Consider the following 25,745-nt stretch of genomic DNA (forward strand, 5'->3'; position numbering starts at 1 on the left):
CCTGCAGAGCTGGTGACTGCAAAGGCCACGTTTCCATTGCCCCCTGTCAAACAGCTCAGGGACTGTTTATTTGGGAAAAAGGGGGAAAAAAGAGAGAGGTTGGGGACATGCAGAGGTGTGACTCATTATGTGCTAAAGAAGTGCCACGTTGTGGCTTTTAAATCCCATTATTTAACTGATATTTCATAGTAAATGTATAATCCATGGATAAAATAAGTCATTTAGATGAGTAAAGGCATCTTAGCTCATTTTTGTTGCATGTTCCTTGAAATGGACACTTGCACCTCCAGATTTGTAATAAAGGCTGTGTCTGCCTGGCAGTGAACAGACAGTGTTTGTGTAAATCTCAGGAGTTTGCTGTTCCCAGCATATGATCCAACTGAGATTTGACTCCTTGAAAACTGATCTTGATGTGGAAACCATCAGATCCCATTTCAGATGCCTCTTATTTAGTGATATTGCTGTACTGGTGGGACAAAACCCATTCTTACATCCAGCTCTTCTGCCCTTTTGATTTTATTTTTCTTTTTCCATTCTAGAAAATCATTCCAAAGAGAAACGCAGGGAGGATCCAAGGGACATGAATCTCCATCAGACCTGAAAGCTCAGCTTGAAAGTCTAGAAACAGATCTGTCCTTTTTGATGAAACTCACTGGGTTTCAGTTCACAAGTCATTCCAAGAAAACAGTGGAAAAAAGTAAGGAGTTTTGTCCCCTTTTCTGTACTGAGAATATCGGTGCAGTTCATTGCATCTGCAAACCTGTGTTGTGATTCTACTTCCAGTGTTAGCAGAGAGACAATTATTTTGAAATACAAGGAGATTTTCTTTATTGACAAAACAGTTTTGAGTAAATATTGTGCTTTGCGTAGTGGGAAAGGGACAGACTCCTGGGAAATCTGGTGTGTTTCTTTAAACATGTTTAATTCTTCATACGCTGGCTGGTATCAGTTGGGAAGAAATGCAGCAATTGTTGAGTAGAATTGTAATGGATTATTTTGTTAACTTCTGTTTTATAACAGCTAGAGACAGAACAGTGCAGAAGCACAGGTTGGCCGGGAATTGTCACTCCCTGGCTTTTCAACTGGAATTCCAGCTTCTCGAAGTGCAGGTAAGGATCAATGGATATTTAAAAAAAAAGGCAACTACCAAGCAAACAAACAAAACTTCAAATGGACCAATGTCAGTGCTGGGGTTTTTTTAGAGTTAATGTGATTGAACTGATAGTATAGATTGGACTGACAGTAAACTGCCTTCTTACGTAAAGATGCCATTCCTAATCTTAAGAAAAGCCATGTTATGAATTTGGAAATTGAGTATTTAATAGTCACACGTGGATTGCATCACTTGAAACTGCAGGACTTCAGCTGACAGAGGTTGTCCTTCAACCTCTGAAGTCCATGTGTGACTTGAAATATGCAGTCCTTGAGATGCCACTTTGCCATTTGCTTGGATAAAAGTTAGCTTTGAGCACAGAAACATCCTGCACCAGTCCTGAGGCCCGGTGAGATGTTTGTGCCTCTCTCAGCTGCATCTCCTGCAGGATGTGTGCACCGACATCCTGTGGTGTCAGTGGAGCTCAGAGGAGGAACGGGGTGTTAAATTTACTGCTAACGGCGTTGGTGATGCTTAAAGCCATTGCACCACCGTGTGGCAGCACTTGGCTGCCTAATGCCTGCAGCTGGGGCTACTTGGGCGCTGAGATCACCAGAGGGAGATGGGGAATACCAGGTGTATAGATATTTTTTTAAATCCCACTTGAAAAAGTATAATTTTGAGTTAATTTTGTGATGAATTGTTTTTCTCTTATACAAGTACATGGCCAGCTCTAACTTACACCCTCAGCATTGCATATGAAGTTGTATCAGTTTACCTGCAGTTTGGATTGCCACTGTTTTGTGCATTTGTGTGGTGTGGGTGATGGAAATGTTGTGGACAATGGCAAATTGCTTCAGCAGGCACCAATGAAGAGTACAGTTTTTAACTGGGCCATAATACACAAGTTTTGGGGTTTATTTTTCATGTTATGTAGCCAAGTCAAGAAGGGCACTTGCTGTTTCAGTCATTTCTGTCCCTTCACTTGAGTTTTGTGATTGCAGATGAACTTGAATGTGATGGAAGTTTTTGCATTGACTTAATTATACTGGCCCAGGTTGCCCAGAGAAGCTGTGGCTGCCCCATCCCTGGGAGTGTTCCAGGCCAGGTTGGACAGGGCTTGGAGCAACCTGGGCTAGTGGAAGGTGTCCCTGCCCACAGCAGGGGGTTGGAAAGAGATGAGCTTTCAGGTCCCTTCCAACCCAAACTGTTCTGAGACTCTATCATAGTGTGTTTTAGCTGTTAAACAAATAATAACACAATGGTTTGCTTAGAGTTGCAAAACACTACCATTGTGCCCAATTCTGTATTTTCATTTGGTTGGGACTCCTTAAACCAAATAGATTCTGATAGAATTTAAAAATTTAAGCTTAAGGATACTATTTTTAAGGTGTGCCTTTTTGTAATTTATATGATAAAAAGTTACTCTTTATACTGCAAAAGCTTATCTCATGGCTAGGTTGCTGACAACTGCAGTCAGAGATTTTGCCTAGTTCCAGCTGGCTGTTCCTGTGGTGTAAAAGGAATGGCACCATGGTTGTGCCACAGCCTTCATACACTGTGCAGGTCACCCTGCAGTGCAGTCAGTACATCCTGAGGATGCAGGAGTCCACCCCCATAACTTTCAGGAAAACTGTGACTTCAGGCCAGATTAAGACCTGGTAGTTCAGCTTTAATTTTTTTGTACCTCTGGCTGCTTGCATATAAAAGAAGCCTGTTTTGTAAGAGATGGCACTAACATGGTATTCAGAATAACCTGCCCTGACATCTGCACGGGCAAGGTAGTGCTCAGTTGTTACCTGTGGTGAGAAATAGGTGACAGCTGGTTTTGGGAAGTGCCCAGCAGGTAACAGATACCTTGGTTTGCAGCAGAAGGTCAAGAACAGTTTTTTTCACACTGTTGGCTGTAGCTGTTTGTTCTGTTAGTGAAGTTACAGTACAGTTAACTCAGCTCCATAGGATTAGGAGAAGACACGAACAATGAGCTTGAAAATGTGCCAGAACAAGTGTAAGCCTCTTGAGAAAGCAATCATTCAAGAAGAGTTGCTTTCTTGGCAAGAGCTTTCCTTTTAAACCTTTTTGTTTGGCCCCAAGGTGGCATTTTGGTGTGTCAGTGACCCACTCCTTGGGAATCCAGTTCCTCCCGAGGGCAGCACATCAGCTGGTGGCTGCTGGCAGCTTCTCTGCCACTCCCTGCCCGTGCTCAACTTTCTGCTCTAGCCCTAAAATGACTTTTCCTGGTGTTCCTTAGTCAAGCCACTAATCTTTGTAGTGCCTTGGTTTGCTTTTCCCATCTTTAGTGCTGGCAGTGTTGGCAGCACTGCTGTCCAGCCACTGCAGATTGCTGAGATCTCTGTGCTTTTAACTCCAGCTTGGCTGGTTTCCTCTGTTGCCATTCCCATTTGCTTGTGGTGACTGGGTATAAGAAAAATAAAGTACCAAGTCTCCAGTTTCAAGTGAAGCATTTGCTGTGTTCTTCAAACCCCGATTTTAAGCTTTTTCATTCACTGTTATCTAATCCATTACTCTGGTGTGTTCCAGAATGCACAGAAAAACAGCACTGACTTCATTTGTGGCTTTATTCCTACCCTCTGACTTTCTTTTCTCCTTTTTAACAGGTTGTTAGATATTTTAATTTAGAATAATTTTGGTTTTATTATCATACACGCATTCCTAAGTATCAGTTATTATTGTAAAAAGGGACAGGAATTTGAGGCAAAACTATAGGCTTTAAAATAAAATAATACAAAGGAAAACTGACAGATCAAACTTTATATTTGATTTTTCTGTTATATGTGGCAGCTAGGGGTTGTGTTGGAAAATGAGAAGAATCTTAAAGAAGTGGACTTGACATGAAAGGAAGTAGATGAACATTCTTTTATGCATATATATTCTTTATGCTGAAAAGTTCAGGTGTTATTCCAAAAGCCTTGTTGTGTGGATAATACTACTACTGTTGAAATGAAGGAAACTGTCCACACATACAAGCTGTAGTTAAAAAAAATGCTATTTTAAGAATTATAGCAGTTAGAAAGAAATATATGCAAATGCTTCTATTTTATATGCAAATAGACATATATTTTTCTCCTTGCTAGAGGAATTTCTAAAATACTGTGCTGTTACTTCTCCAACCTAGAGCAAAGAGAAGGTGTCTTCTGTTATTAGTGATCTCAACATCGTAATGGAATCTGGAGAAGATTCTGGTATGAGCAAGTTTTTGTCAAGGTAAGCTGGAATTGTTTGCTCAAGGGAAGTCTGTGTGTGGATATTAAATGCACTACTGAGTTTTCCTGTAAATTGGTGTCTTTGCTATGCCCTTAGCCCAGCCTGAACCCTCCCAGTCCCTTGTCTGGATCCTGGAGAGAAGATGAAATGCATATAATTTGTAAGGCCTGGAAAGATTTTAAATTCATATTAAACAGAAAGAGGTTTGGGATTATAATATGTATTATAGCTGTTGGAAATTGTTTGGTTCAGGGAAAGGTATAACAATGTAATCTCAGCTATTTCATTTTAATGTTGTGTGAGCTGTTACTCAGATCTGTCTGGGAGCTGCAGATGTGCAGTGTGGGTGAGTAATAAAGTGCACATCCAGAACCCCTCTCTAGTATTTGCCTGTTTCTGGTTCTCTCAGCTCACCATTCCATTTCTCTTTGTGTCAGGATTTATTTCACTGATATTTGAAAACAATAGAATGCAGTTTAAAAACCTGGAATGGAGTATTTGTGCAATGGCTTAAGAAAATTTACATACTAAAACTTAAGCTTATGAATGAATGTTATTTTGTAATTATTTTCTGGAGTATATCAACTTCTTGTGGTAACATGAGTAAGGATCAAATTATTTGTGTGCAGTATTCCACTGAATTCTGCTAGCAAGCTGTTCTGGGAACAAATCTATTATTACTGGCTAATTGACTTAATCCTGTTCTTTAAGTGATTTCTTTTGTTTTATGTTATTTTTTGAGGAGGGAGAGGGAAGGCCAAAAGAGTGAAGAGAAAGGTCTGTTGAGTTACCTCAGGCTTCAGCAGTCCGTTCTGAAAAGTGAATTTTTTTTACTCAGAGACTTGGAAATTTCCATCTAAACCTACTAAGGGTAGTGGTATAACTGAGAAGAGTAGCTGACTGCTCTCAGGGATTTAGAAGAGGAAATTGCCCTGGTTTATTTATGAGTTTTTTGTGACAGCAGCAGTGTATTGGAACTTAACAGTCACCCTGGGAAGGAATGTGCTGCAGTGGTGGCAGACTTTACTTCATCCTGGCTGGAGCCCTGCTGTCCTGTCCCTGCCTCTTCACCACCCTGCTCCTTTTCCACATTGCAGCAGCATTCATGAGGGCACACAGGTTGCCAGGAATGATAAAAGGTGTCAGTAAATCAAGCAGTCCTTTCTCCTGAGCCTCTCCTTGCACATCCCACCTTGTGTCTGCCGACTCTTGAAGCCGCGTGGCCAACGGGATCAACGGGGTCCCTTGGTTGAAAAAGGAGCTGGAGGGTGGGGAGTGACCCAACCTTGTCCCCCCACAACTCCTTCAACTTCCAGTTTTCCTATTTGACTTGTCCTGCACCATCCCAGTGCCTGTTGCCAACCTAAGGCAGTAAATAGGTGGGGTGATGCTGACAGGGCCTGCTTTGACAGCAACCCACTGTTCCAGGGCTGGTTCTGCCTGGCATCTCCCTTTATGGCTGTTTTCCCACTCCCCTTGCTTGTTCTTGTCTCAGTTGTAATCCCCTCATGTCCAGTTTCAGGCTTTTCCCAGCTTGCCCTTAGAACCAGCTGCTCTTAGAATCCTCATTCCTACCTCTTCCCTCCCTTTCCCTCCATTCTTGACCAGCTAAATCTGCTCTCCCTCTGGATTGTTCCTCCTTTTCAGCCTCCCTCCCGCTTTGTTTTCTTCTTTTGCTTCCTCAGCCCTGTCTTGCCAAATCCATTGTCTAGCTCTGTTCTGTTTTGTCTCCTGGCCTGGACTTTTTTCCTTCTCAGTTTTATAATTTTTTTTGGCTTCATTTTTTTTCATAATGCGTGAGAGAAAAGGGTCTTTAAGAGCACCAGAGTTAAAAACTTGGCCTTCAGTTGTAATTCCCAGGCCCTTCCTGCTTTGGAAGAAAACAGGGGAATGCTAGAACACTTCTTAAAGGAAGCAAAAGTCAGCAGTCTGATTTCAACCAGGTATAAACAGTACATCTATATATAAAAATGGCACATCTTCTATTTTTTATATAATTTCTTAAAAATTTTTGTGGCAATAAGATGTATGCAAATGGAATCACAACATCTAGTTGTCTATTTTTGGATTTTACCTGTGTCCCCTTTCACCAGTTATCACTTATGTTGTACTTTATTTTTGAGAACTACAATATGTAAGAAAACTATTGTTAGTCATTTTTTCCCTATTTTTTTGGACTTGACACCCCGTTAATTGTTGGGTGAGTTAACCTTTGCATGGATTAGTCAAACAGGGCTTTTTAGGCACTATGAAAACTGCTCCTACTTTTTAGTTAGAACCTAAGTGAGAGTGAAGGATTTGGGAAATGTCTGCATTATATGAAATGCTGCATGGGCAAGGTGTCTGGGAAATAAAGGGAAGCAGGAATTCTTCCCACAGCTTTGAGTCATGCCTTGGTTTTATGTGTTAGTGCAGGAAGTCTTGCTTTCTTCAGCAGGTTAAAATAGATTTCCTCTCTTAAAATAGTTGAAGGAACATATTAAAGGAGGCTTAAATACTTTTAGAACAGTTAAATGTCTTGTGTGCTTTTGTGCTTTGTTGGTGATACTTTGTGAAAGTGATTTTAAACTGATACAGTTACTCTCTGCCTGAATATGCTTTTAGGTGGTTTTGGATGACTTCTCTGTAACATGGATGTTGGTGTTGGAAATGGGGGTTTTCTGCTCCTACTGGATTTTTTTTTTTAAATCTGATGACACTTTGTAATGCTAAATTCTTTGGAAAAAAAGTCTTTAACGCCCATTCTATTAGCACTTTATTATTTTATACCACATTTTCTTGGTATTTAGCTTTTCTTGTAGTTGAATTCATCATGAGAAATTAGGCTAACTTAGGCTAATTAGGAATTATTGTTTGTGGGTAGTTTAAGTGCTGGGAGGCAGTTAACTGAACTGGTGCTCTTTGCAGTCTCTTTTCCCCTTCCCAGTTTAAAAACCCCATGGATTTACATCTGTTCATGCCAACACAGATTCTCCCTTTCTAGATACTGAATTCAGTTACAATCTTGAATTTAGCCAATGCTTTATGAGACAAGTACCTACTCAGATATAATTGCTTGACTAACTTTTACCTTTGAAACAGGTCCTTTGAGCTTGTTAGCCAAAACTAGTGCTTTCTGCTTGAAAACTTGCACCTGCTTCAGCACCTAAAAATGGATTTGAGAGGGGAAAAAAGAAACAAAGACATAATGCTAAAAGGAGGTCACAAGGTTTATGATAACTTGTTGGATTGCATAAAAATGGATATTCATCAAAATTGCCAGGCTTTTTAAAAAGCATTTTAAGGCTGTAGTTTTGTGGCCCAGTTCTGTGTGGCAGGTGTAGGTTTGCAAAGCTGGGTGTGGAATTGTGTCCCCAGGCAGGGAGAGGTGGGCAGGCAGTGCCAGGTCTCCATTGCTCCTGTGGCATGGGTAGAGTTTGACATGTGCAGTTGTGAGTTGTGGTAAAAAACAGCTTCCCAGAACAGAGCTGATGAGCTCCTGTGAGCCAGGGTGGCTGTCCTTCCAGGGACTCAGTTCTCCTGGGGTTGCCAGCGTTTTTTTCATCTTGGCCTGGTTTTGTTGGCAGCTGTGACTACTGTGGTAACTTCCTTTGCTGATGCTGTTCTTTCCAAGCTGGGACAAAACTTGTTTGGCTTTTCTTTTGCATTTCAATGTCTGAATGACCCCAATGTCTCATTTTTCAGTATGTTTGTGTAACATGTTAAAGGTTGCTGTTGCTGTATATTAGAGCTGGATCTGAGGCACAGTTCTCCCTGGAATGGTTGAAGTGACTTGGCAATACACTGTTACAACCATCCTGTGAATGCCTCAAGTTTCTGCTCTCAGCTATGCTGAAATAAAGAATAGCTAATCTCAAGCAGAAAAGATGTTAAAAGACAAATTTACATTTAGAATTTAAATACTGTGTAACTTCTTGAAATATTCCCAGATGTCAGTCGGGTATTTTTCTCAGTCAGGCTTTGTAAACTTGTCAAATCCTGTATTAGAAATCGAAATAAACCTTTGTATTTTCCAAGCAGTGCTTGCCAGGTGTGTTTTGACAGTGGTTAATAGTCTGCTGCATTTGACTGTGGCTTGTTATCAGCACTGACATGCAGCTGTTCACCCTTGTGGTTAAATAATGGTGTTGCTGCAGGTATTCTGACAGGTAGTTTTTGTGGAATTTTGTATCCTTTGCATCCTTGCCACGCTTCTTCAGTAAGAACTGCACACACTTGGAGTGTTACTCCTCCTTCCCCTGACAACACTGGATGGATGGTTGGCTGTCTGACAGTTCCTGTCACCTTATATTGTCTCTTTTCCTTTCTCCATCCTGATCCATACATTAACAGAAATTTGAAAAAATAAGTATTTTGTATTTAACTCTCTCTTCCTACAACGTAAGAAGGACATGGACCTGCTGGAGTGTATCCAGAGGAGTACCATGAAAATACTCTGAGGGCTGGAGCCCCTCTGCTGTGGAGCCAGGCCAGGAGAGCTGGGGGGTTCACCTGGAGAAGAGAAGGCTCCAGGGAGATCCTGGGGACCCTTCCAGTGCCTCAAGGGGCTTTGGACAAGGGCCTGGAATGACAGGGCAGGTGGGAATGGCTTCCCACTGCCAGAGGGCAGGGTTAGATGGGATCCTGGAAAAGACAAGGTGCAAATTTTCGGCTCTAGAACTGCTCCATCTGAGTAAGACTGGGTTAAACAATGTATTTTTGGTTTGTAGCGTTGAAGAACGTGGAAATCTCGCAACGTTTTTCAGAAGCCTTTCAACTTACGCGGAGTGGTTGGAGCATCGCAGACGCACCTTCCTGCACTTCAAGGTACTGTTACCAAGCCCTTATTTATTGTTATTTATTAGTACTATATTTGTTTCTTCAAGTAGTTCATTAAGACAAAGCATTGGAGGTGAAACCTGCACTCTTTAGCAGAATATGGGCATCGTAAATTTGTATGTTGTGGAGAAGAGAATATTAGCTAAAAAAATTGTTTGGAGTTCAAGGGGCAATGCCTTTGCTTGGTTTTTCTCTTGATTGTTATCACACTATTGCTGTGTTCCTCGTGGGTGGGGAAAAATAAGAATGCCTGTGCCTTTCTGTGAGGGAGCAAGACAGTTTTCATTGGTATTAAATCTTATTTTGATTTAAAAAAAGAAGGGCAAAAGAAGAAATGAAAAGAAAATAACATTTGTAGTCTTTGGCATGTAAACATTGGGTTTGAAGGACTGGATCTGTTTCTCTTGAAGATGTGGCAGCCTGTGTTTGGACCACAGTGCTTTGAGTTCTGAGTTGTTTTACTTGTATGGGAGATAAACTGTTGCTCCCTCCTAACTGGAACATAGTATTTGAACTTAGTTTTAAATTGCCACCATTTGGCTTGTTTGTTTTGGCTTTGTACTGGTTTTAAGATAAACAATTAATCCTTGGAGTAAAAATACGTCAGTCTGACAGACAAAACATCTTACACGGTGCTTAATGTTACAGGAGGATGTTTATGTGCTTAATTATTTGTGGTTTTTTAGTTCAGTTTTTCTTTACCTCAAGCATTTACTCTCATTGAACCCAGTTCCATCTTTACTTTTCAGCTGGAATATGAAGTGGGAAGTGCATTGTTTCCTATTTTTTGAATGTTTTAGGCCTTTGAGTTCTGTGCCAAGTTAATCCATTTCTATTATCAAATCAACCAGAATAGAGGAAAAAAGTACTATTTTCTGATAATGTTAAAAAATAATCCTGTCCTCAGCTGAGCAATAAACTGATATTGTCTAATCCTGCTGGCTGTTGAATAAAGGCTTTTCTTTAATCCCTCCATAGAAAAGGTAGAGCACCCAGGGCTTTATGGCTTTGTGATTGTTTTTTTTCAAGCTTCACTTGATGCTTTTTGATCCTTAGATGAGCCTCATGACAGCAGTCACTGTGGTTTCTGGGACAGTGATTCAGCAAACTACTGGAAATATTTCTCATTTTAAAGTATAATAAAAAAAAAGGCAGAAATAGAAAGGAGGTAGGTTTGGAGATAATTTTTACTCACAGAAAATTGTTGTGTATATAAGCAGTTTTAAAAATATTTATTCAGATGTTGAGTGTAAATAAGGAAGGGATCTATTAATTGCTAAAATATGTGTGAACATAAATTCTCTGAAGACATATTACAAGTTTGTCAATATTACAGATGTTCTTTCTAAAGGTATTTCTATTTCCACGGACAAGGATGCTGTTGAGAAAGGCAATTTGGGAGAACATTTACCAAGTATGACTGCCTAAGTGTTCATGAAGAGGGTTTTTTTAGGCCTTCTTATTTCTGCTAGGATTAATAATCATTTCATTTAGAAACAGAAGACATTCTCAGGTAAGAGAATTAATAAAGGCTTCAAAGATCAACTCTGACCATTCAAATGACCAGATTGCAAAGGAGAATGTGTATTTGTAACTTAATATCCTGTAATAATTTGTGTGAAAGAACTAGAGGTCTGTTTTTACCATGTGCATAAAACCAACTGAAAAGTCTTATCCTGTTCATGTTCACACTCACACAACATGAAAAATGAGCCTGTAATCTTTGTATTGATTTCCACCCTCCCCCAACCTGCTCTCTACTGCAGATATCCAGGTAGGTAACTGTGCACTGCACTGGAGAGACTGTTTGGGGTGGAGTCTTGGGTTTATGGCTTTTTGAAGAGTTAAAAGAAAATTGCCCAGGCTGCCAAGTAGAAATAGAGAGTTTCTCATACTTTACTTTTGGTGTAAAAACACCAAATTTTTTCTTTCCTGTTAGTTTTCATACTTGAAAAGACATCAATGATGTAGAAGTGACTGAATACTTCAGATAATACCAAATGTTTGAGATGAATGACAATGCTTCAAATAGATTTTGAGGGGGTAAATGAAGTGTCCCCCGAGTATTTTGTATGGCAGGTCTCACTGTACTGTCATAATAAATATTATGTCTGCAAATGGAGTTACAGCTGCAAATGATTTTCTGATCTTCCTCTGCTGTGAGGATGAACAACTGAAACAGGTTGGCAATGCTGGGAGAGCAGATTGTTGAAGCTGATACTGATAAACAAGAAAAAAAAATTCAAGTTTTATTGGAAATACAGAACAGAAATGAGTGATAGGAAAAAAATAGAATGGTTTACATTCAGCTTGATACATTCAGCTTGATATTAGTACTGGTCACACAAATAGAAGGTGAAAATCCTCCCTGCTGAAGCCCTTCTCACTTCTTGTTTTGATTATTTACCTTGCTATGGATGGGGAAAGGAAATTAAAACACATCAGATAACTTACTGCCTTCATTGGGCATTCAGAAGGTACCAGTTTTGTGTTTTCATTTGCTTACAAAGTATTAAGAGTATTAATTAGCATTACTGGTGATAATTAGCACGTTTCAAAAATATCTACAACATTTGGATGTCAAATGACTGATGTGGCAGTGTTAGGTCTCAGAATGTTTACTGGTGTATATATTACAAAACTGCTTGGTTTTATGTGTACACTTATTATTGTTTTCCTAGGAAGAGTTTTGGTGATATTGACTGATCCTATTCATACTGGAAAGAGCTCTTTTTTTTTTTTTCCTTAGTGATAATGATTTGTGATGAGAAAAAGATCAGAGGCCACTCCTTATGTAACTCAGAGGAAACCCCCAGCTGTGTTTTCTCCAGCTTAGGCTTTTATCCTAAGAGGGAGGAGAGAATTGGTGCCTTTTGTTTTTTCCTCATATAAATTTGGCTCGAAATTGGAATGTGTGTTTTACATGCTTGGGAGTTATTTTTAAGCTTTTGCTAAAAACCTGGAAACATCAAAGTTTTATGACTTACTTGGAAAAATTAAAACCAAGGATTGCTGTCGGACTTCGGGTTTGGTCTCAGTTGTATTAAGGCAATGGAATTTCTTGTTATACCAAGTGACTTAAAATGAAAAATATTGGGGATTGCTGTGTCTTTCTTGGGTAGTGGGTTCAGAAAAGAAATGTTTTTGTGCTGCATTTCATGGTTGCATCCTCTTTCCAGAAAGATGAGCCCACAGTTGATGCTTGACAAAGTTACTTGAAAACTGGCTGAAAGTCTCTTAAGCCTCAGCACTGAGTGACAGAACATCAGTGTGTTCAGAATTAAGTGGGCATCAATTCCCCAGAGCACAAGCACTAACAAATCAAGGCTTAGCTAAATAAGATAAATAAAATTAATACAAAATATCTTGTACAATCAGTATTCTAGATGTACTGATACATCATCATGCATTTGATGCTTAACTATATCTACAAATGAGGAATCTATACTAGCTTCAAACTTAGAGTTGATGTGGCAATAGGAACTAGCACACCTTTGGCATTCACACCTCTGGTAGGTATTTGAGGGGAGAAACAATGTCAGAAGTTTATAGCTGTGTAATAAATTTATTGTGTTCCTATATCATTTATGTCTAGTTTTAGATAAACTGACTGTCAAGGCCTGCACACTCAATTTGTGTTTTTAATACACTGCATGGTTTAAAGTAGTTGAGTGAAATGGTGCTTAAGTTAACTTTTTTTTTTAGATTAGTGATAGAATCACCTTCTCTTTTTAATTTGAAAGTCTGATTTAATTTTTCCCTAATGAGCAGAAGTATTGTTGTACAAGGATAATTCTGTTTCTTCTCACTGACATCTAGCTGAAATCATACTTATTTACAGGTAAGAAACATGAATTCAGCTTGCTGTTAATTATATTGTCACATTTCCTTTAAGAAAAGCTGTGGAACAAGGCTCAGTCTCCATCATTCATTAATAGCTTTAGTCATAATTAATAGTCATACAATGCTGGACTTTGACCATTGTGTTAAAATGGGAAACTGGTGTTGCAAAAACAGCTCTTGTGAGTGCAGCTCAGCAAAACTTATATATTTCACTTAAAACTGCCCTGTGTAAAAACAAAACCTGTATTTTTATACATACACATTCTTAGATGATTTTCAAAGCAAAACAGTAGAAGGAGATTTAACACAACCTTGAAAATTCCAGTTGCTATATTGCTTGGTGAACTAAACCTTAATAGGAATTGTTTTCATTTTTCACAAACCAAGTTTTTAAGGAAACTTTAATGAAATTAACCTTTGAGAAGTTCTGTTTCTAAACATAACTTTCTTTTGTATGCATCTTCATCCAATACACTTTTGAAGGGCAACTGAAGAGATTTCATTTCAGATTAAAAGAGTGGCATTGGAATTAAAAGAAGTATTTTGCCTATGTAGCTTGCTCCAAGAGTGTGCTGCATTTATCTGAAAGTAAAATGTGGTGATTGTTCTGAATGCTGGCAAAGAATGTGAACCAGCAGTTACTGTGTGATTTTACCTACACGAACAGAGTACGTGATGAAGTGGAGGTTGAGATGTGTGTGCATATATGTGTTTTTATGCTTTCATTAACAGAAGAGATTCTGAAAGCAGTGACACCACAACTACTGAATAAAGGGACTGTTTAGAAATAGTTATTTCAGAGCAGAACCACACTTTAGTGTCCTAGAAGGTTCTGGGTATGCAGGGAAAACAGCATTAGTGAGGGAGAGGATAGGAGCTTGTAAACAGAGGGAGAGAGGATCCTGTGTTACCAGGGCTGAGCTGTGGGCTGTGCAGAGGCAGAAGCAGGGTTAGTAGTAGGTGCCCACGGGCAGCATCCTCAGGCAGGAGAAGGCATTGACGTGCTTTGCCAGGACGATGGGGTTGCCCTCCATCCTGATCTCGTCCATGCGCGTGCGGATGTACCGCGTGTTGTTGGACTTGCAGAACGTGTCGTCCGTGATGGTGGTGATGTTGTTGTACTGCAGAACAGAACAGTTCAGTGAACACACACAGTTACATACACGTGCACCCGGACAGGTGGAAGATTTTTCACACTTGAATTTTATTCCTCTTGCCCTCCCATTTTGTAATATTTGATTTGTCTGTGGAATAGGCTGAGTTGGAAGGGACCCATTAGGATCATCCAATCCAACTCCAGGCCCTGTGCAGGGCACCCCAAGAATTCCATCATATACTTTAGATATGTAGGAATCAAGTCTTTTCAAACTGATCAAATGACTTGACGTTGTTATTGATGTATGGAATGTATTGCTGATATAAAGTTATTGCTTATTTTTGTAATTTCCTATCCTCGATGTACAGAACTAATAATAAACCCTTGCATGGTAATTAGCTAACAAACAACTTCAAACTTCTGGGTGGTTGTGGCCATACAGATTAAATTGTTTTATTTGGAGGAGCATTTAACAATTGTAGTGGAAACTGCTTCAAAAGAGAATGAGTTTGTTTTGAGGTATGTAACTAATGAGGCTTTTCCTAATAGAATGTGAGGGAAGTGCTTTTTGAATACCTGAAGGTGAAGGATCCGCAGGCTCTCCGGTAAGTTCAGCGGAACAGACTCCAGTGCATTGTGCCCCAAGTAGAGGTAGGCCAAATTTGTGAGCTTCTGTAAAGAGAAATTACTAATGCTGGTATTGCTTACTTGAAGTTAAATAACTTGTGCCTGTTAGAAGACATCAGTATTTTTTTCTGATCACAGAGAAAGCCTGGAAACTGATATAAGACAGAACATTCTTTTGCTGTGAATGTTGAATTCTATTATATTGAGAAACTCATAGAGCAGCCCTTCTATGTCTTGGGAATTTCAGTGTCAGCACATTGGTTATAAAACTTGAGACCACTATAAAGCTCCCTCTTTGTTTATTAGTATTTCTGTGGTCCTCAGAACTGTATTTGAGCCATCAATTTTTGAACTGAGCTTTTCTTTGCATGTAAAAGAGAAAGGAGGTAGGTGAGGTATTCTGTAGAAAAATATGGTTTACGTGAAGGGCATGAGAGAGTGAGTGCACAAAGGACTGATCTTCCAGGGCGCCTTAAAAGCCAAGGAACAGCCGGAAAACTTCATCACAGTTTGTTTCTTAGATTACAGTAAACACAGAAAAGGGAATTTGGTGGCAGACTGAATAGTCTGGTTACTAATTTGAATTTCCTTTGGTCACCTAAGTTACTGGGTTTTTTCCTTACCTTGAAAGCATTTGCTTTGATTCCTCTGCTCTTGATTCTGTTTTGGTTTGCGTTAAACGATGTTAGTTTGGGAGGTAGAACAGGAAGTTTTACAAGTCGATTTTCAGCAAGAGAAAGTTCTTCCAACAACAGAAGCTTTGAGAAGGCTCCATCTTCTATTTCTTCTATCCTGTTTCCACTAAAATCAATTCTTCTCAAGGTAGCTTTACATAAAAGAAATGAAAATCTAAATATTGACTCTAGAATTACGTGGCATGTGAAATATGTATGGCTGCATATGTTAAAGGTTGCACTGCTGGCTGCAGCATCTGAATTGTGATCTACAAGTGCAAATACTATTAAAATGTGGATAAAACCCACATCTGGATTTTCTCATGGTCTTAAATGAAAAAAAAAAAAAAAGAGAAAATACTCTGAATCCTTCTTTTTGTCTTAGAGACAACGTGATTTCAGATATTCACAGAATTTGTCATGCTGTCGAGTGAGAGAGCTGGGAGAGATGTCCCTGGAGCATCTGAAGGAAAAGTAATGCCTGCTCATTTAACACTGGCTGGGATGCAGAGCTGAATTTTATTTTTAGCAATCTGCTCTTTCCCTGATGGTTTGGGAGAATGAAGATGTTTACATGGTCCAAAAGGTGTTTCCATTTTACCTTTGCAGTTCCTTTTCTAACACGGGCATTGCACTGAGCAGTACCCCTTCAAATATACTATCAAGTGAGCAGAAATGAAAATGTGAACATCACTTACTAATGTCAGCAAAATCTGAGGCTGCAATCCTTTTGATCTTGTTGAACCTTGCATACAGATAAGCTGTCTCCTTGGGCAGGGGGGGCACGGCCTCGATGTCGATCTCCTCGCAGTACACGGACCCGCTCAGGCACACGCACAGCAGGCACGTGGGCAGGTCTGAAACCAAACAGTGGTCAGTAACTTACACTTGAGTGGTCAAAATAGACTTTTCTCGGGTATCTTTTAAGATATCACTTCATTAGATTTAAAAAAAAAATAAATAATAATTATTCCTATCAAGTTCTGAAGAGATTTAACATTCTGAACTGGTTTGAGGGTTTTATTCTTTTAATCGTGTGATTTCTCTGTTCTTATCTGAGCATGTGTTGAAATACTATTGATTGACTTCAATTCAGTTTAAGTCTTTAATTGGCTTAGAGTGTTGTGAAGAGACTGATCTCTTCTTTATGGTGACTGGGGACAGGACCCAAGGGAATGGGTCCTGAAGTTGTGTCAGGGGAGGTTTAGGTTGGAGCTTAGTAAAAGATCCTTCCCCCAGAGGGTGGCTGGGAACTGAACAGGCTCCCCAGGGCAGTGGTCACAGCACCAAGGCTGCCAGAGCTCAAGAAGCATTTGGACAATACCCTCAGGCATGTGGTGTGACTCTTAGGAATGGTCCTGTGCAGGGCTAAGGGTTGGACTTGATGATCCTTGTGGGTCCCCTCCAACTCAGCATATTCTGGGATTCTCTAAGTATGCCAGCTGCAAGTCTGTGACCATGTTAAATGTCACACTTGGAACCATTCTTTAGACAGCAGAAATCCACAAGGAGAAACACCTGGCAGTGCACACCTTTGGCACTGTCATTGCATTGGAGCATTTCTGGCAGGTCACATATATTCTGTCTTGCTCCCAGCTACTACTTTGTCTAAAACTTTTGATAAAAAATCCAGCAGTGCTGACTGTATAATTATCCTGGAACCACAGAATGGTTTGGGTTGGAAGGGAACTTAGACCATGTCATTCCAACCCCCTGCCACAGACAGGGACACCTTCCACTAGACCAGGTCACTCAGGTCACCCTGTGGACAACCTCCAGCAGTTCTATGCTGAGGTGTTTTTATAGCTGTTGTTTCAAATAGAGGGGAAAAACTTTTTTTTTTTTTTAATGCAGTTTAAGACCATTGTGGCTTGCCCTGTTCCTCATGGACATTAGCAAAGTACTAGAATTTCTGTTTTGCTTTAATTTTTCATGCCAGCAATATTCAAACACCTATAACAAGTGTGGCTTTGAGTGTGGTTTTGTCACCACTGCTGGGTGCTGTACTGGGTTTTCTGGTTGGCTTCCACCCTGGTCTGTCTGCAGTACAGAGAGCAGGGCCACACCACCAGGGAGTTTGTTATCACTACAGAGCAAAACAGGATCTTCCACAACCAGGGCAGAGTTACAGAAGCAGCTGGGCAATACTGGGAACCCAACCCAGCAGGGATAACAGCAATTCTCTTTTTCTTATGCCAGTACTGCACAGAGTGGAATAGATTTGGAGGTCTAGCTCTGTGAATACTCTAATTTTTTAGGCTTAAGAGTTCTGCCCTATTTGCCTTTTTTGATTTAGTGTCTTGTTTGTCATTACTAAAAAGGCAACAGTTTTTATGCTTGCCTGGGACTAGAAGCTCTGGTGCTCTTGGACACTTGTTCAGCTTTTGACGAGAGCTTGTTGACAGATGCTGTTTGGCAATAATTGACCTTGATTAACAAACACTTTGGTGTAGATTGACACTCAACTGGTCTTGCTGAGTCATCAGTTATTTTTGGAAGTTTAGATCACAGACACACAAAATACATGTGTCTCTCTGCCAAATGGAGCAGTGAGAGAAAAACTTTGTTGCTGTCATGTTTAGAAAGCTCTGTGGCTTGTGAGGAGAAATCTGGACAATGTACCTCAGAGCCTGCAGGAAAATGGCTGGTGAAGAAGGTTCCTGATGTACTTTCACTGTTGCCCTCCCTGGTCACCAGATGTAAACTGAGAATTGCTGATGTTTCTGAGAAGTCCAGTGAAGTAACTCAAGCACACCGTATTAAGTCATCATTGTGACTTGGGTAAACTGTGGAACTTACCGGGGGGTGTATTTTGTTTTTCTTGGTTGTCTTGCCTAACTTATTTAACTTGGGAACATCTCAGTGGCAAATATGATTGTAGAGATTCTTACAAGCTGTGCTTTGTGTGTTCAGAGTTTACCTGAGGATCCTTTCAATTTTTCCATCAGAAGTTGGAAGACTTTGCACAGGAGAAATGAAAGATATTCATAAATGAAAAGACTAATTCTGTAGCTTTTGTCATCCTTTGCATATTAGATTTTCATATTAAAATGTGTTCTTTTGGAGAGCTCAGGCAGGACACTGTTCACATCAGCTGACTTACTTGTATCCTTTGTTGGGGGCACATCCAGTTGGCTGTCGTCCCCTTGCAGCCTTAGGGAAGTGTCAAGAGAAACATTTGTTCCATCCTTTGGGTGAGAGCAAATGTTATTTTAAAAGACAAACAGCAAACAAAAAACCACAGAGCATTACAAGGATCTGAAATAACATGTGTTTTAAAGGTGAGCTTCCTGTGGCATACCTCCTCTGATATTTAGTTTTTAAAGTACCCTCTCTGCTGGATGACTGATGTGATCTATTGTCCCTTTTGCACATGAACTGTTCACTTTGAAAGGCAAGGAGGGAAGCTGCTGCTGCTCGTGCTCTTTAGAACAGTAAAGTCCTTCAGGAAAGAACAGTAGAGACAAAATAAAAATAGAGAGAAAATACAGACTCTGTGGTGGGAAGGAATATGTAAGAGATGGGTGTCTACAAACACCTGGAGTTCTGGAGACAGATTTTGCACATGGTGCAAAATTGGATAGGATTCTCGTGAGTGTAAGTTGGTTTTTGTTTTGCCCAAATAATCTCAGTAAAATGACATTTCCTCAAAGCTATTCAGAAGTCCCTGTGGAGATGGTCACTGCATCTTTTCAACTGAAGGACAATTTAGTTTATAAATATGTTCCTTTCAGATATTGGCTGAAATTTAGCAATTTGTTTCCATGAACTGCACTTAAATCTGTTCTAAGGTGCGAGCTGCAAACAGAAACAGCCTCTTGTGGTGCAGGAAATGGTAGTCAGGTTCTTTTTTCACTGAACACTGTAGGAATTTGAGAATTACCTGTTATTACTAGAATTGTAGCATACATACAGTGGGTGCACGGATTAAAGTTGAGGGTTTCAGGTTGACTGTGGCAGTTGTTCTTGGCTCACATAATTTGTTTGTGTTTTTTATTGATGGGGAATACTTGTAGGACAGAGTAAGACAATATGTTTTTTGGTGTGTGTGGCTATTGGAAACACATGGAGGAAAGAACATTATCGGATGTGGAAGATGTTTTGTTTTAAATGTGGTTAAGGATCAGGCCCTGGCAGGAGCTCTGTTGAAGAGCTGCTTCTGCACTGCAAGTGCTCACAAGTCAACCCATGTTAGGTTTTTCATCCCCTTACTCCCCTGTCCTTCAGGCACACAGATAGTCCATCTGTAGGAGCAGTGGGGAAGTAATATTATCTTCCAAGTTACTTTTGATGCTGACTTTGTTTTAGTTAGTATTTAGTTGCTTGCATATACTTTTACTGTAGGAATGTTTGTCTTCTGCAAAACAAGCCCCTCAGGCTTGACATATAAAGCCTGAGAAACAGATGTCTTGCCCAGCCTCTGTCATTTTGGCCCCTTTTTGGCCTGTCAGTCACCCATCCTTTGGCTCTTCCCTGCATCTGCCTGTCCATGCTATGGCTCTGGTTTGGGATGGGTTGCTTTGCTCCAGTAAAAGCAAAGGATTTCAGGATGCTGGCAGCAGTTTGGCAGTGCTGGGTGTAGGGAAGCTGAGGGTGTCACCTCAACACTTGCACTCAAACAGTAAATCTTACAGAAGGTTTCTGTAAGATTGACCTCCCCCAGAGCTGTTTGTGAGGCATGTGAAGATGTGGACCTTGGCTGAGGTGACTGTGCCAGCAGAGACTGCTGAGTACAAGGACTGCTAATGGAACAGCTGCCCTGCTAATGCTGCAGTTTTTTGGCTTGTAAGGGACACTTTTAATGTGCTTGTATGAAAAAACCTTTGCTGACACAGCATATCTGTACCAGGTGTAGGTTTCTAGCACAGTATCCTACTTGAGATGTGATCTGTGGAAGAGTATGGACAGGAATTCTTTGCAGAATTCAATGTACAACTAATCTCTGCCAGTGGGAAATGTCACAAAAAATTAAAACTGATTATTTGCAGAATGATGTTAAATCCACAAAATGAAAAAAATATTTGCTGGTCAGCTATAAAAATTCCTAAGTGTGGAGTATCAGTGCACAAGACTGTTTGGATTAGAACCACATGTTCATTGCTTGCATATGTTGGGAATGCACTGAAGGAATATTGGCTTATCTGCATAGTGAAGTTCCACCTGCCTCTTGCACTTTACTGCACAGACTTAATTACCCATAGAAAACCACTTAACACTTTACATCTAAATACTTGAACCACCTTCAAATTTCTGCAATACCACACAAAGGTCTGTAAAGCTGATAGTTTATATTCAGTGGAATGAATTAGTCCAGATGTGAGACAGTGTCTAATTGGATGGTTCTGTTCTCTTGTGGAAATTAAGATTTCATGTTCTCAAATTGCTAAAATTTTATTCAAGACTGGGTTGGCTGTGGCTTCAAATAATCATTGTAATACATTTTGCTTGGCTGACCTTTTCCTTACCAGTAAACTAAAGTTCATTTGGTTTGTTGCTCACTAACACAAATGGGTTTCTTCTGATGTTTTTACTAAAAATCTTTCTAACTGTGTTCAAGCATGCAGTAAGGAGTTAAATTTGTCATGCACAACAGATTTCTGACTGGGCATGCTTGAGGACATTTTTGGCATGTATTTCAGTTACAGTTAACACTTGAAATATTTGGGAGCTAGAATTTGTGCAGTCAATGAATAGAGGATTTGTTTGTGCACTCCATGACTTAAACTGGGACCACTGGAACTTGTATAGATGTAGTTTTTGCACATAAGGAACTAATTTATTATTTTGCAATGAAAACATGTCATTGGAGAACTGACCTGATGGAAATCATGACCGACTGCATTCCTAGAATTATCTTAGCAGAACTGTTGCCCTTCAGAAGACCTGTAGCTCATGGCACTGCCAGGAGGGATTTGGTTGGTCTGGGGCACGTCTGTTGGCACCATTCCCATGTAGGTCTATTCCTTGTTGGTCTTTTACTGAAACCACAGCAATCATCTGAAAATGATTTCTTGATGAGTGTCTTCTGATGCTGTGCCTAACTGGTTAAAGTTTGCATTTCTGGTATTTTTTAAAAACTTAGTTGTGAGTGGATATTCACCTATTAGTTAAGAGTCATTTAAGCTGTCTCCTTTTCATGGGTTTATGAAAATGTTACTTCATCTCTGTGGCAGATGTCAGATTTAAAAATACCTTAGACATTTTTAGTATAAATATGTAGCTGCTGTTTTTAGTCTAACAGTGGAGTGCTGTAATTTCAGTAGAATTGGGAAAATATTAAAAAGGTATACAAACCTGATTTTTCTATATTTGTGCTGCAGTTTTTTAGTCACTATCTTTTGCTGTTGTCTTATTTTTCTTGTTTATCAGACTAAGTTCTTGTCACAAGTACAGTTAATATTAATGCAAGCCTCTTTGAATTTATAATACGTGGTTTGGATATGTTTTATTTTCCTTGGCAATTAGTTTTGGGACAGTCACTGCTGGTTTTAATTCCTGATCAGTGTTGTACCTCCTTCTCCTGACGTTTATTGGTTGGGTCTGAACAGAGGTGGGAGGTTTGTAACTGTCCCTGGCAGCTGAGGCTGTGGCACTTCATTTAACTCTCCCCTGGTTTTGTTTCTTCTGCTTCAGTGTTTAATGTAACAGGTTTGGGTGTGGAGCACAGGGCTCCCCGTTTGGGGGTGCTGCTGAGTGCCCCGAGGTGCAGCAGAGATTCTCTTTATTAAGACCTTCAAAGTGTTAATCATGTAGGTGACTCCTGCAGGACTGAACATTCCATGGAAGTTCAGGGCTGCTGAACTGTTGAGTTGTAAGAAACCCAAACCACCCACCCCTGAAAAAGCCCAGGCAAGAAACTCGATGGTTTGGGAAGTCAAGAGAGAAACTGGTTTATACTGGCAGGTTATGTTCAATAAAAGGGACTGTTCCAAGTATTGCTTGGACATAAAAAAAGTCATGGAATACAGTTACCTTCCTTGGTTTTAAGCAGACTTACTGTGCTAATACATTGCTCAAACAGTTGAGCTAATAACTAGAATATCCTGTTCTTGAAACTCTTCCAATTTTAGGCACAGAACTACAGCAGAGTTAAAATGATGCTTTAGTCTTATTTGTGAAACCCTGCCTTCTGTGGCTTTCTCAGACTGTAGCAAGCATAATATTTTTGTGGTTTTGAGTGGCTTTCCCTGTGTCTGAACCTATTGTATGTTTTGCTATTATTCCAAGACTGTTCCACAAAACTCACATGCACATACATCATTCACATAATGCTTAGCAGCTAAAAGTATTCAAATGAAAATACAAATAAAATACCTTTATTATATCCTTGGATTGCATTTCATAATCCTGTTGGATCAGGCTTCCCATGGAAACATCTGTGTCATACTCCTCAAACTGGAATGGTTGTTGCTGTAGAGGTGGTGCTGGACTTACCAAAGGTACAAGCACAAACAAAAAGAAAGTAGCCTGCAAAGTCTCCATCCTTCCCTGGAACAATGTTTGAGGCTTTCACTGAGCTGCTGGAGATCTGCTTGTGCCTGGACTGTGGAGAACACTTTCTTTGGGACTGGAAATGAAAATGCAATCCGTCAAAACAATATTTAAAGCCTAGAGGACTAGTTGGCAGGGGTTTGTAACACATAAGGAACATGGAACAACTTTTAACTCTTGATATCCTTTAATTAGACTCTACAAAAGCTGTTCTTAACATGAGAAGAAACTGGGAAATAACAAACAGCATTTTCCAAGTAGTAAGGAAAATATTATCTTAACTGCATTTTGTTTCTCAGTGTTATTTTTGTTTAAAAGCAAGAGGATTTTGTAAATTTATGAAACATTTGGCAAGTGTGTGGCTGGACTAATTAAAACCTGAGAGGTTCAAATGCATTTTTCTGGATTGTCAAAATAAGGATTTTTAAACCTAAATGCTCTATAACAATAATCTTTCATTGTCTTTTACTTTACATTTAAAAGTAACTGAGAGCAGATAACTTAATACCCCCTGAATATTTTACAGGTTGTGCACTTTTTCAGGCAGGGGGAGGAGGCTGATAAACATAATCCTTCAAACATTACAAACATGCATGGGATACTTTTGTATCTTCATACAATATTTTCCCCTGTTCACTGTAATGGAGTGTTTTATTAAAGTTCTAGGTTAATATACTTTTAGGAAAAAAGTCCACCTACCTTTGTAGTAGATTCCAAGTTCTTCAGTGACTGTCATAAAACCAGATATCCTTATCTGTAGGTTATTCTTCCCAATGCACTTCAGGTTCAAGTTCTGAATTACATCCCCCTTGCTGAAATGGATACTCTCTCCGTTTGACAGTCTGAAAAGTACTTTCCATGGGGTAAGAATGCTCTGCCAGCATTCTCTCCCAGGGGGAGAGGTAATATCCTGGAGCAGGGGGTTGTACTTTGCGTAACATTGTGAGTGCTGAGCCTGTCTGGCTCATCCTACTTTTGGTGTTACTTGTTCAAATGGCAGATTTCTGCTCTGTGGTGATTTCTTCTTTAGAATTCCAAAGGCTTTTTCTGTAAATCAAATATTAATTGTGCAATCTAGAGGTCTCTAATAAGGCATGTGTTATCCATTTGGTTTCAGTGCTTTAGCTCAGAGACAAAGCAGCTGCTTTCTGAGGCAGAGGTAGAGCCAAAACATACGTCTGCTGGGTTAGTCACGTTCTCTGAATAATCAAATTACAAGTTATATATGTTTAGAGAAGTTTCACCTACCTATGAAATGGAAACTTTTCAGTGTCAGGAGTTCTGGAAACAAAAAAATACTCTTTAGAACCTCATGTGTGTTGATTTTTGGTGTGTAAATGCTTCATTAATTGACTTATTAGACAGTTTATTGAAAAAATGCTCTCACAAGAAATACTTGCTTTAAGTGAAGCTCTGTTTCAGTTCTATAGATAACTCAGTGAATGCTGTCCAGGTGTAGAATTTCCATCTGAACTATGAGCAGCAGTTTTCTGGATTTGTAATGCAGTTCTTTCTCCCCCATCCTTTTCCTCATTATGTATTTTTGGCAGGCAGCACAAATGGGAGCCAGATGACCAACTTGAAAGTTTACAAAGTAGCTTTTTCGAGTCTTTAAAAAGTATGTAGCAATAAAATCTGGTGGGAATGTATCCAGATTTATACTTCTCTTTCAAGGTAATTTTTTTTTGCTTTTTTCTAGAGTAATATTGGGGATAAACCATGCACCTTTGGCTTAAGTTTTATTGTGCTGCCTTGTCTAGAGACCAGATGTCTGTAGTAAATCTGCAAATGGGAGAGTGACTACAGCCAGTTGCTCTCTAAACTCTGTGAGTTTATAATATTACCACTTTCTGAACTCATTAGGATTTTATAATAATGTTCTTAGTTTATCTCACATGCAAATTTCACAGTGGGATAGTTTGGCCTTTGAGCTTGCTCTGGGATAATGATATAACAGATGTAAAGGGAACAGGCTCAGTAATGATGGAAATTGGGCCCTGAATCACCTTGGCTGCTGTTCTGCTGGAACACCAAAGTTTGGAAGTGGCAGTGGCAGTGGCAGTACCATCTGCCCAGCCCTCCTGGCTCCAGACATGTTTCGGAAGTAATGACCCAGCTCTGCTTTGTTCTTGCCCCTTTCCAGCTGCCACCCCTCTGCCAAACATCCAGGTTAAGATTTCCTCTGACTCTCAGGCATCCAAGTGTTTCCAATGCTTGAATGTAATCAAAGGATAACTACTCTAGGGGGAAAAAAGTATCAAGTATTGAAGCTGAAAGCAAGATATAAAATCTTAAATATATTTGTAATATTTTCACTATAGTTTATTCTATAAGTACTGAAATCCTTGAATTCACAGCGAGGCACATGGAATATCTTGGGAATACTTTTTGGGTTTTTTTTTCCTTATATATGACAACTTTAAAAAATGAGAGAAAACTACTAGATAAATGAGACCTTGAAAAATTAGAAAGTCTTTGTGCAAGAAAGCTCTTGCTTTACTTTGATCTGCAAGATGAGAAGACTTTAGGAATAACTTTTGCAGAAAATGTGAAAAGTCTGATCTGCGTCACAAGATTTGTGTGCTTATCACAAAAACATTGTGTATATTCACTGTTCTTGTACAAGCACTTGTAAAACAACTCATGAATACTTACAAATACATTCAAAGAGTGATATGTTAATTCATTTGGCATGATGTCATCAAGGTCTGGCTTACAGTATACATTTACTGCCAGTGCCAAATAAAACAGTAGTGCCATATTTTGTCTGCATTGTCATCCCTTGTGTCAGGGAGAAGAAAATATATCAGCAAATAATGTCAGATAAAAATAGTTTTTATCTGAACGTGTACCAGATACTCAGATCAGCTCAAGGACA

The 25,745-nt window shown here is 39.6% G+C and overlaps 2 protein-coding genes across 3 annotated transcripts in view; one reads left to right on the forward strand and one right to left on the reverse strand.

The window, feature by feature from the left end:
• Positions 1-25,745, forward strand: part of CENPP (centromere protein P) — a 127,006-nt gene that overhangs the window by 2,714 nt on the left and 98,547 nt on the right. For both annotated transcript variants that reach the window (XM_064668184.1, XM_064668182.1), the window contains exons 3-6: positions 540-697; positions 1,021-1,109; positions 4,230-4,318; positions 9,028-9,124. In XM_064668184.1, coding sequence (XP_064524254.1) covers positions 540-697; positions 1,021-1,109; positions 4,230-4,318; positions 9,028-9,124 — 433 coding nt within the window. The remainder of the gene's footprint in view (positions 1-539; positions 698-1,020; positions 1,110-4,229; positions 4,319-9,027; positions 9,125-25,745) is intronic.
• OGN (osteoglycin) lies at positions 11,363-23,757 on the reverse strand. Its single transcript, XM_064668181.1, has 7 exons — positions 23,567-23,757; positions 22,691-22,943; positions 18,480-18,564; positions 16,075-16,233; positions 15,326-15,528; positions 14,652-14,747; positions 11,363-14,100 (listed from the first exon to the last, which is right to left on the reverse strand). Exons 2-7 carry the CDS (start codon positions 22,856-22,858, stop codon positions 13,930-13,932), a joined length of 882 nt encoding a protein of 293 aa, XP_064524251.1. The 5' UTR covers positions 22,859-22,943; positions 23,567-23,757; the 3' UTR covers positions 11,363-13,929.

Source organism: Pseudopipra pipra, chromosome 11 (genome assembly GCF_036250125.1).
Source record: "Pseudopipra pipra isolate bDixPip1 chromosome 11, bDixPip1.hap1, whole genome shotgun sequence".
In the NCBI taxonomy this organism is placed as follows: Eukaryota; Metazoa; Chordata; class Aves; order Passeriformes; family Pipridae; genus Pseudopipra; species Pseudopipra pipra.

Coding starts and splice junctions, on each gene's coding strand:
- OGN (XM_064668181.1), bottom strand. CDS start 22,858: ATGGAGACTTTGCAGGCTACTTTCTTTTTGTTTGTGCTTGTACCTTTG. Junction 16,234..18,479: donor GCCCCCAACAAAGGATACAA/GTAAGTCAGCTG, acceptor GTTTGGTTTCAG/ACCTGCCCACGTGCCTGCTG. Junction 14,748..15,325: donor TCAAAGCAAATGCTTTCAAG/GTAAGGAAAAAA, acceptor TTCTCTTTACAG/AAGCTCACAAATTTGGCCTA.